The sequence below is a fragment of the Dermacentor variabilis genome, chromosome 11 (genome assembly GCF_050947875.1).
Source record: "Dermacentor variabilis isolate Ectoservices chromosome 11, ASM5094787v1, whole genome shotgun sequence".
Lineage (NCBI taxonomy): Eukaryota > Metazoa > Arthropoda > Arachnida > Ixodida > Ixodidae > Dermacentor > Dermacentor variabilis.
The window spans coordinates 41,732,099-41,744,227 of record NC_134578.1 but is presented as its reverse complement, the minus strand read 5'-3'; the positions used below and the strand labels follow the sequence as shown (position 1 = coordinate 41,744,227).

The window sequence follows — 12,129 nt, the reverse complement described above, 5'->3', positions numbered from 1 at the left end:
CGAACAGCACGACGTGACATTACAATAAAGCAGACGTCGCAGGGAGTGTTCGCACACAAAATTGGCTGTCCGCGATATTACACCCTCTTGGCATGCGCAGGCTTCGGCGAGCCCCATTCAGCCCTGGTTCTAGCTTTGGTGTTCCCGTTGCCGCTTTAGTGCCCTGGAGGCGCCGTCAATAATATGAAATAATGACAAGTTGTTACAACTAGTAAATAAAATTTATTGAAGAAATACAATCGCGCCGAGGCGCCAACTTCTAAAGCAGCGCTAGCGCGCGAGTATTATGAAACGCCAACGAGGAATTTATCGAGCCGCGTACGACTCTACGATCAAAGTGCACGTTAAACATCCCCAGGCGAGCTAGATAATGTTATCCGCAGCCATCCACTACGACCTCCATTTTAGCTTTAGTCGCTTCGGAACGCTAAAAACGTTAATCACCACAAACCAAATCAATACATGTGGGCGTACATTCGAAGCTAAAAGACTGCATCGTAATTCATAGTGAGCCTTGCAAAAGCGTCGAGAATATGATAACTTCTAGTGGAGCTCAAAACGCACCCTGAATAAAGTCGGTTTTATGTCGAAGGCCAGCTCCAGATGCGTGGATTTCACCACGAGACGAAATTAAATGAAACAAAGAGAGCACATTCGAGAAAGAAAAAGTCAACCAACGCGCTAAAAACCGCGCAGAGCAGGAACCCACACTTTTTCGAAGCGGAATGCGTGAACTAGGCTCAAAAGAAGAGGTTGTGAGTAGCCGTGACCTTTACTTCACAAAGCCGTGCGTTCTTTGCCACTTCCACAAAGTCAGGCCGCCCGATCCTGCGAATCCACACTTCTTTTTGCGTTGTATCGCCGGACGGCAAAGCAAAAGCTTTTTGCACTCGCTGTGTCTGTTGCGGCAACCGAAGGCGCAGCAGCCCGGCATCACACTTAAGTTCTCGGATTTACAAATTCTATTACGCTAACGCACTCCGTCAGTCCGCCTGTCGTACTTTCGTCGCGCAGGCCCAACAATGGAGGTCGGCGCCCGCTGGAAAGAAAAAATACAAAAAAGCGCGGCGCCTGCTTCCCCGTGACACAGATTGGCCAATGGGGGAGCGGAGGAGGCTGGGGCGACAGGGGGCGTGGAGGAGGACGCACTAAGCTGCAAGGTTTTTAGATCTCGATCTAAAAACGCTGCTAGGGTGATCGGGGTGGCGGAAAGATCTAAGAATGACGCTCCTTTTGAGAAATTGAGGGGTTTTAGTCCCGCTTAAAACCCGTTGATAATTTCAAAGTAGCGACACTGTCCTCCTCACGGCGCTTTCCTCCTCGATTCTCCACGCCCGCCGGCTGCGCACGGCGCGCTTTTCCTCCTGGGCTTCCGCGGACGGGCCGCAGGATTCTATGGAGGCGTGTTATTTTGGGCCAGTTACGTGCCCCAGTGGGGTTGAAAATTTTGAGAAATGCCAATAACAGCATCGATAACGCTGGAGGCAACGTTCATGAGGATGTTGGTTTTTCTTAAGCCGTATGGGGGGGTATACTGATGTAAAGGGAGCTTTGAGGCGACTTCTATACTTCAGACAATTTTTCTGCCACATGATCAGAGGCTTTACTTCGTGCGTCTGATCCAGTATTGCTTGTGACACATCTCTTTGTCTGTGGCTTATTAGGCGAAAGCCTCAGACCTCTGTTTCAAGGTCCCGCTGTGAGCTACAGCAAATATCACGTGAACAAAGGAAAGCGGGATGCCAACCAAAGTATGTGCAGCTGCGTATAAGAGATGATTAATGATTAGCAAAGTAATGATAGATTAGTGATTGGATTAAGATGAATTCACGTGTATTAAGGAGGATTAAGGTGGATTACAGTCGATGAAGGTGCATTCGGGTGAATGAAGGTGTAATAAGGTGCAAAAAGGAGGACTAAGTTGGAGTAAGGTCGTGCGTTGAGGTGCATTAAGGACGATTATAGTGAATTATGGTGGATTAAAGTGCATGAAGAAGGATAAGGGTGGAGTAAGAAGGATGAAGGTGCATTATGGAGGATTATGGTGGGCTAGGGTGAATTCAAGTGAATGAAGGATTAGGGTGGATTAAGGAGGATTAGGGCTGACTAAGTAGATGAATGTGGATTCCGGTGCATTAAGGTGGACTAAGCACGATTATAGGAGATTAGGGTGGATTCAAGTGAATGAGGAATCATTAGGATTGATTAAGGAGGATCAAAGTGCATTAAGGAGCATTAGAGTAGATTAAGGTCGATGAAGGTGGATTAGGGTGCATTAAGGAGGACTTTCGTGGATTATGGTGGATTAAAGTGAATGGAGGATTAAGGTCGATGAATGTGAATTCGGTGGGTCGATGTGCATCAGGAGGATTATGGTAGACTAATTGGTCTTAACACTCAATGAACCCTAATTCACCTTAGTCCAGCCTAATCCACCTTAATACTCCTTCATCCACCTTAATCCAGCTTAATACTCCCAATCCATCTTAATACAACCTAATCAATTCACATCGCCCCTAATGCACCTTAGCCTACCATATACGGTCTTAATCCTCCTTTATCAACCCTAATCCATCAAAATCTGCCTTAATCCTCCTTCATCCACCTTAATCCTTATTCATGCACCTTAATCTAACTTAATCCTGCTGAATAGTCCCAGTCTGCCTTAATACGCCCTAATCCACCTCTATCAAACCTAATCGAGCTCCATGGTCCCTAATCCACCTTAATCTAACCTAATCAATCCCAATTGGTCCTAATCCTCCTTTATCAACCCTAATTCACCTTAACCCACATTAATCGACCTTAATCTTCATTCATCCACCCTAATCCTCCCTAATCATCGTTCATGCGCCCTAATCCAACATAATCGGTCTTAATACCCTTTCATCAACCCTTCACCTTATTCCACCATGATCCGCCTTAACCCTCCTCAACCCACCTTAATATTTATTCATGGATCTTAATCTTTCTTAATGCACTCTAATCCACCTTAATCTTCTTTATTACACTCTAATCAACCTTAACCCTCCCTAATCCACCTTATGTCAATGACTAATGCTTCATTAACTTGGGTAATCATTCTCTTATACAGGGGTGGACACGCTTTGGGTCACCTCTGGCCTTCCTCGGGTCACGTGATACTTCCAGTTTACAACGCGATCTTAAGGCTTTCGCCTTAAAACTTAAAAAAACTCAATGTTGACTAGCTAACGCTCATCACCTGCAATACCACGGGTATACTTGACACTAATTTTTTCAGCGCGCAAAGCAGATTGTATAACGCTGCACTTCCGGCTGAATAACAACAGTTTGCGACGTGCGAGGTGATGGAGCCGCCCCGGAATATTAAGCATACTGAGGACAACCGCAAAAAAAAACGCTGGTGAGCAGGCCGGAAGAATGAAAAAAAAATGCAGCATTACGGGATGCTTTGCTATGAGCTATAAGAAAGACGCCTCAGCTCACAAACAAGGCTGTTCTTTGTGGGAACAGAGTTCTTTCGGCCAATTTCATGCAGCCACTGCTTCCTGCACAAGCCGTCACGCTTTCCTTGTGGTATCATAAAAACGGCATAACCATCTTCAGGCTTCTTGCTGCAGTTATATGCACAACAGCCCGGCATAGCGCTAGCACACAGAGCAGGAAACACAGCGTACAACGTTCGCTATGCCAAGCAAAAGCGCCGAGCCGGCCATGCTCAGGAGGAAAATGGCGCGAACGAAAAAGAAAAACACGAGCAAAACTCAACATCCGCGCGTTTCCACGGGCAACGGCAGGGAGACCAATCGTCGTGCATAAAAACGGGGGCAAAACTGGTTGCCGCGGGGGAACGCGCAAGGGGCGAGGAGGAGGCGAGGAAGTCGCGCGGCGGCGCCAGAGTTCAAAGAGTCATCATCATCATCAGCCTAGTTACGCCCACTGCAGGGCAAAGGCCTCTCCCATACTTCTCCAACTACCCCGGTCATGTACTAATTGTGGCCATGTTGTCCCTGCAAACGTCTTAATGTCATCCGCCCACCTAACTTTCTGCCGCCCCCTGCTACGCATCCCTTCCCTTGGAATCCAGTCCGTAACCCTTAGTGACCATCGGTTATCTTCCCTCCTCATTACATGTCCGGCCCATGCCCATTTCTTTTTCTTGATTTCAACTAAGATGTTTACCCGCGTTTGTTGCCTCACCCAATCTGCTCTTTTCTTATCCCTTAACGTCACACCCATCATTCTTCTTTCCATAGCTCGTTGCGTCGTCCTCAATTTCAGCAGAACCCCTTTCGTAAGCCTCCAGGTTTCTGCCCCATATGTGAGTACTGGTAACACACAGCTGTTATACACTTTCCTTTTGAGGGATAGTGGCAACCTGCTGTTCATGATTTGAGAATGCCTGCCAAACGCACCCCAGCCCATTCTTATTCTTCTGGTTATTTCAGTTTCATGATCCGGATCCGTGGTCACTACTTGCCCTAAGTAGATGTATTCCCTTACCACTTCCAGTGCTTCGCTACCTATCGTAAACTGCTGTTCTCTTCCGAGACTGTTAAAGAATACTTTAGTTTCCTGCAGATTAATTTTCAGACCCACCCTTCTGCTTTGCCTCTCCAGGTCAGTGAGCATGCATTGCAATTGGTCTCCTGAGTTACTAAGCAAGGCAATATCATCAGCGAATCGCAAGTTGCTAAGGTATTCTCCATCAACTTTTACCCCAATTCTTCCCACTCCAGGCCTCTGAATACCTCCTGTAAACATGCTGTGAATAGCATTGGAGATATCGTATCTCCCTGTCTGACGCCTTTCTTTATAGGGATTTTGTTGCTTTCTTTGTGGAGGACTACAGTGGCTGTGGAGGTCCCGCTGCTGTGCACGCCTCATCAATAACGCGCTTTGGCGGTAGCGATACGTTGTGCTGCTACATTTCTACAATGTTAATCGTGTTACAATCGAGACCCATCATGAGATGCGTTCTGTCGAAATTTTTCCCTGTGACGTTTAGAAATGGATCTGCAGATACGGAAAAATTCGCTATGCATACATTTAACAAAGAGTGGATAAGCTCATATAGCCCCTCCTTCGTTTTTCTATGTTGCAGCCCCATTTGGCACGTTCCTGCGCCTCGCTTGGGTTGCTCTAGGCCCGCGCTGGGGAGAATCAAAAATCCGTTATTGCTTGTTTTCTATTCTCGACGGTCTTAGACCTATGGGTCTAGCCCACGGCACGTCCAATGGGCTATGGGGCTTCGTGTGGATCCCCATACGAGCATCTCTGAGTCCGCATGACATGCGCGCAGCTTGCAGGCCTCGTCATATTTTTTTCTGAGCTTCAAGTTCATTCGCGCATCCGCGTTATCGCTTGCGCGCCTAGCATCATTCGTCAACACAGCGCGCGGTGCGCCTAGAGGCCAGTCAACGCAATCAGCGTAGCTGGTGAGAACTATGTTCTGAAAACGGTAGGCGAGCGGGCTTTTTGGGATACGATAGGCGGTTTGATAATTTTAATCAGTTAGTGCAGACCGCATCAAATACTATGGATACGCCCAGAGAATTGTCGACGGTCAGTTGGGGTACCTTAGAGCGGCAAATTAGTTCACGTTAGTTCACGCAGCAGCCAGCTTGTTTCAACTGATATCGCAGTGTCACTTCCACTGTCGTTGCACATTCTCAATTTAGCACTGCGAATGTAAATGATCGACAACACGCCACAGAGATCACACACCGAAAGGCAATATGTTGTGTCTGCTCTTTCGAAGCCCTCCTATGGGGTGGACGGTGAGAAGGGACGACCAACATGCCTATTGAATAAAGCATTTCTTCAACTGAACACAGGAAGGATCGCTACTTCTATTTAATCAAAGTGATTTTTCTCTCTGCACCAACGATCGGCTCAGCTATCGTTCCTTCCAATCATAAGCGTGTCACACAAATCTAATGTTTCTGCTGCGTACATAAGACGTCAACAAATATTTTTTTTAATACGTAAGGTGCTGAATATAAAGAAAGCAACAAAATTTCCGGCCCTTGTCCAGTTTTGAGCTTTACAGTGTGCAAGATATTTGAATGATCAATCTGGACACCTTCTTTAAAAGCTGGTCTTCGCTTACTTGATTTGAAATCAGGAAAGTCACTTTTGAGGCATTTCGTCTGGTCTATAGGCAAGAGAACTAATCTCATATGACATAAACTGCCGAGACCACAACACGACATAATGTGCATGATCCCTTTAAATATTGCCAACTTTATTCTGCACCTTCGAAGACCATGTCGAGTCCTAGTGTTATGTTTTCAGATGAAAGAGCAAAAAAAATGTTAAGTAACGTTTTATTTGTTCAATATATCTTTCATTACAGTGGAAAATATGCCGATATCATGGTTCTCAAAAAATACAATGTTACCTGTCCTGGCTACATTTATTATATATGACTTTCGATAACAAAGCTTTATTAATCAATTCACTTCGCGGTTAAGCTTTGAGACAGACGCACTGTCTACATTCGTTCACAAGGTTCACCAGTTCACCTTTCATGACTAGGGTAATTTCGATGTTGTGAACAGATAGTTAAAATTAAAGGAGAGCCATACATTCTTGTGATAAATACAAATAATGTGCTGCTCAAATTTGTACTCGCTCCTTCATGCAGAAGCGAGCATCACATCCCTATGTAGAGGACTGTCCGACGGATTTCTATTCCTTATAATGTGCTGCTCAAGCTTGTACTGTCTCCTGAATGGAGAAGTGAATATTGTATGTGAGCAGACGACTGTTATAGGGCTTTCTATTTCTCTTTCTATTTCAGAAAATGCACAGAAAAGTCCAAGAATTAAGCTTAGAGTTCTCCACGGGAATTGTGAAACGCAAATTCTATACTGAAGAATGCGAAGAAGCCTTTTTGTATAAATATCCTCAAACTACGCTCTGAGTTAACGAGTCTGATAAATAAGCTAATCTGCTCCAATATCGCTAGTTGACCTTCACATATTTATATGATTCAGACACTGATGTTCTACGAAGTGCGTGATACAAATGACCACAGTCTCCTATTACTTAGGATGGCCGCAAATTTTCTGCAATGCTTCCCGCACTGCGCAAAAACCACCAAGGCTAAGAAACAATACCACATCAGCGACAACGACGGGGGCACACTCACGCACAGTGCCGCGGCGACGGCAGTTTTCGACGTGGGGAGTGACGTCCCTAGCCTTTCGTACGTAAAATAACCAGCCTATCAACTGATTTCAATGTTGTTGTAGCACCGCTATGGACGACGGCGCGCTACGAAAATTACCCTTACTCTGATTACTGTCAATACTCTAAAATAGTATTAGTACCACTAGTCTAAAGCCATAATGCGTTACCTACCCCTCTCAGCAGTTGTAGTAGTGCCTTTCAACAGCTTCCCTGTACATCCACTTTCACACGGCCGGAATGGCGAGTAATTTTTTTTTTACATTTGGCGTCACACATCGTCAGTAATTATGCTGCAGAGAGTTCCATATATTTGCTAGCAATATTACATGGCTTAAATAAGCAGAGCGTACCGCTCCTGGTTACAGTAAAACGAGAGTATCTTTTTTTGAGGCCCAAATAGGCGTGTGAGAGATTCAATAAAGAGCGGCACGTGCCCTGTGTAACACACTCAGTCAACCAAGTTGGCTCGACGGTTGGTCTCAAACCCGGTTCCCTCAGCACAGCAACCTGGCCATTAGACCACGGACTGTCCAGTGGCCTAATTATGTTGGCGTGAAGGAGGCGTGGCAAAGAATGGACACACCGCAAACTGGTTGAAGTTGTCAAGGAATGCTAATCGCAATAAAAAAAACGCTTTTTCTTTTTAAGTTTGCCCGCCGCTTTGCACATTGCCTTTAAATGAAGCTAGTTAGCTTGATTTCCGCCATCAGCTGGCTGCACAGGCAAACACAGGTCCCAGACTCTTTTTTTCAGAAATTAAATACTGTAAACAAACTCCCGTGGAGACCATGTGCCGATCTCTCTATCAGGTGCGTGGTGATGCCTCTACGTGATTATTCCTTATAAGTGCTCTCAACAAACTGCAATGCATCATCACAGTTGGACATGAGCATTACAAAAAACTGCTAAATATCTTGAGCTTCAACTGGCTGAGCATGCCACTTCAAGCGGCCACGCAATCGACTGGTGGAAGGCAAGTGTCCTTGCCAGGGAAAAAGGGCTATCTCGACGCCATTATCTTGAGTCCCTCATGATTCAGACTACGCCACACACTCTGAACAGGAGCGACGGCAATCTGCCGTCAGTGTATGCGCGCTGCCTGCGTCACGTGTTCAAGACTATTTAAGCGAGCTGCTCGAGCACCTTTGTTTACCTGTGAACAAGGCTCCCGTGCGGAAGCCGAAACGTCTTCTTTTCTTTTAAATCTTTATTCGGTCGGCGAAGTGCCCCGGGTTTTTGTTTACTTTTTAACCAAATATCTTCAGCTAATCAACTCGATTACAGACTTCGAAAGCACGTTAAAGCCCAGAGCAAGCATATATGTACTTGTCTGCAAAAGAAATTTGTTTGCTATATATATGTGCAGCATATGTCCTGCAGGTCTCTTTTTTATGCTGCAAAAATTTGCCTTAGTTTTACGCATTCATAATCGCCCACACTGGTCTGTATTCAAATCCGGCATGATGCTCTATCGTGAGCCTTTTTTAGCATCTAGGCACAGAATCGCTGAGCTAAACACATCCGAAAGCTATATATCTTATTTTCTGAAAGTGAATAGCACACGTATGCTTACTGACCGGTCTTTTTGATAAGTCTTTATTGTATGAGCATTGCACGTTTCCCTTAATTCTTTTGGCTACGGTAGATAACTCTTGCTCTCTTTTTTGATAGGAGGGGGGAAGGAAGTTAGTTATCGTGAAGGTAGTACAGTTGTACTGAAATATATCACTAGACAATTTACAGCGTTCTGAGGTACGTGCGAATATTATAATGATTAGAATATTGCTGCCGTACTGTACTCACAGCATTTCAAGCTCGGCGAAAGCATTTTAGACAGCATACGTTTCATGCCCTCTGTACACACAACGTATCAAAGAGAGTTCACGGCAGAAACAGTAAAGAAATGCCAAGTTGGGAAAAAAAACGTGGTCAGCAATAAATCAAGGGTAGTGTTACCTTCGAGTAGAACACAAACCTTCACCGAGACCATGCGATTCGCTTAACCAATTATCAATTGTCTTAAAGCTACTAAAGGGTGAAACTGATACACAGAAGGTTCAACAATCAATTGGCAAAAGCACCCCAGTAATCAAACTCGAACGCATTTTTATTGGGAATTATATGTTTGATAAGACGAAAACACTGCATATACTAAAGAAAACTTGCTCCCACAGGTACAAGTTTTCTTCACGAGTGCTCTAATGCTCAAGCAATCATTTTTTGCAAAGGTACTTCTTAAAGACAATCCGCCTTAAAAACTTCTGATATTGCCGAAGGAGGCCACAGGCCAGGTGCTCATTAAGCTAAGGTTCACTCCGTGGAATACATTCCATGTTCCCATCTCATAAAACTAAGTGGAGTTCGCTAGGCCTCTGAATTATTTTTTCAACTAAACGAATTTCATGAAATGTGTTGTCACGTACGTTCAGTTCCGCACTGCACATCTTCATCACATCTCTAATCCAAGTAACTTTAAACGGTTGTAAAACGTGATTGGTATAAAGAATCCAGACAAGCGATACGGAACTACGAAGCACCATTTCAGAGGTCATATGCATTACGACAAATGTAGCTACCCATACATTTTGCGAGTAGATCAGAAAGGCGTACGAGATTGTTCAGAACCAATAATGCACACGCCTGAAGCTTTTAGCAGTTTTCTTGCCTATAAAATATGTATGATTTCTATATTTCTATATTTATATGATGAGCGATGTACTTCCCTCTATATGACCCCCTGCCCTCCGCGATGAAAAAAAAAAACATGAGACGTCTCCAGCTAAACTCCAGAAAATAAATGAATGGCAAGGCAGTTTTGACGTGAAAAGTCTTGATGATCGGTGAGAAGAACCGCTTGCTAAAACCGCATTTAATGAAAACATGGTATAGTATTATTGCTTATATGTTTCCAATCGTGCCACCCGCGCGCCTAACATTGGTATCCTTGTAGATGGTAAAAAAGAATTGCGGCCGAAGCCAGCTCACGATGATTGCCGATGGTGATGCGTTAGCAATATACCGACACAGCGTATCGCCACCGCCGAATTGAGTTATGTACGTGGCACGTACGGAAGCGGAACTTCTCTTTCGCGCTTACCTGAAAACACTCGGTGCCTTCTAGCACTGCCACCACGAAGCCTGCACGTGGCCACCGAAATGCAAGGCAGGGAAACACTCAGAAACCCGTAATGCGGTAACATGGTTCTTCTGGATGGATGGATGGATGGATGGATGGATGGATGGATGGATGGATGGACGGATCATCCCCTTTAGAGCCGGGCGGTGGGTTGCGCCACCAAGCTATTGCCATTATACTACCTAATGTCCTACCTAGGTAAAAAAAAACGAAAAAAAAAACGCACGATGAATTCCCATAACCAGACTTTCTGACACCCTATTGTGAACTTTGCTTTTGTACTTGTCCGTCTTTTACGTTTACCTACTTTTCTTAGACCAATCTTCCAATCGCATCTTGCTAATCTCTATTGCGGACGTGTACTTTCCCACTGCCCTCGCTGAACTCAAGGGCTTCAAGGAGTCTAGTGGTGCCTAAATCGACGGCTGGGCAGATATCTTAACATTCTAATACAACATGCTCCTTCGTCTCCCTAGCTTGACCGCAGCAAGCACATGCTTCTTTTTCCTTCTTATACCTCGCTTTATAAGTGCGTGTTCTAAGCCATCCTGATCTCGCTTCGAAAAGTAATGAGCTTCCCGTTGACTCATTATAGATTCTTTCGTTCCGGACTTCTTTCCGGAGCCCCGAAATGAAGCACCTAAAAATAGAGGAAGAAATTCGAGTGAACGTAGCAATACGCGTAGCTTTTTCTCGTTGGTAAAGCCAATTCAACACGTGACCCAGCCGACGCACTCGGCCCAGTGTGCCGCGTTCCCTGTAGGTTTCAATCCACACGCACGTATTACTTGCCAACCACTCTGCACATTTTCTACCTGTATGTTCGCTCAAGTTCCGTTACAAATTCATCCTATCCGTCGCAACGTGCGAATGCAGCAGCCGCATGGCGGTGGAAGAAATTACAGCTAACCGCGATGCAAATACGTCTTGGGCCGACCCACTCTGCTTCACTTGCGTTGCGCGATGATCGCTCCTAGTTCCTTCCTTCATCAATGATATTGTAGCGACGCTACTATCGGCAGTGGCTTCGGAGGACATAGAAGACGAAGACATCCTCGCGCGGCACACGAGCTAGTTGGCGACCGACAGGTTTCACGCACCCTTGCACTACCCGATCTAGTCCCCGAAAGTTGCCAGGCTAGCTCTGGGCCGTCCGGATGGCCGAAGACGCCGCCAGAAAGCAAGGACTGGCCGCCGTCTGAGGAAGGGGGGGGATTGCGAGTTAGTCTCTCGACCCCCGCCGCCCCTTAAACCCATAAGGGACATAATAAAGTTTTATCTCTCTCTCAAGAACAACAAGTTGATTAGTTCTTTTTCCGTCAGTGAAATGGCGCAACCCACAGTGGTAGACCGGCCATGAATCGGGCGGTGCAAGATTCGAGACTTTTCTGGGGGGAAATTCATACGTCGGGCTCCTTAGCCGCTGACTCTTCTCTAATAATTCTGGCCACGGTTGCCGTTTAGTGGCGACCTCATCTATATAAACGAAGCCAGTCCCAAGAAGTGACATTCAGGACAGGTAAGAACAGTCGTATCCCCGCTTCTTCACCACCGGTGCGCACCACCTCCACAAACGAAGACGACTCCAACCACAAGTCAGCGACCGAAGCAATTTTCTCTCGACAGGACATTGCTAGGGCGAATTTTCGAATGAGACTTCAACCGATACCACAGGGAAAAGCGCAGGGTCTAACTGCATATTCTGGCGCCAGCTACTGCGTCGCTGCTCCACAATTTGGGCGGATTTGCTATTTCTACGCGCTAGCGTACATGTCCCGTCTGCGAAATCCGCGACATGTTTGGCGCCATGAGGG

At 45.7% G+C, this 12,129-nt stretch overlaps 1 protein-coding gene across 1 annotated transcript in view; it reads left to right on the top strand.

Moving 5' to 3' along the window:
- The window catches only part of LOC142563547 (uncharacterized), a 43,845-nt gene extending 35,943 nt beyond the window's left edge, over nucleotides 1-7,902 (top strand). Inside the window, exon 8 of the mRNA XM_075674120.1 lies at nucleotides 6,788-7,902. Coding sequence (XP_075530235.1) covers nucleotides 6,788-6,815 — 28 coding nt within the window. The 3' untranslated portion in view covers nucleotides 6,816-7,902. The remainder of the gene's footprint in view (nucleotides 1-6,787) is intronic.
- Nucleotides 7,903-12,129: the final 4,227 nt, after the last annotated feature.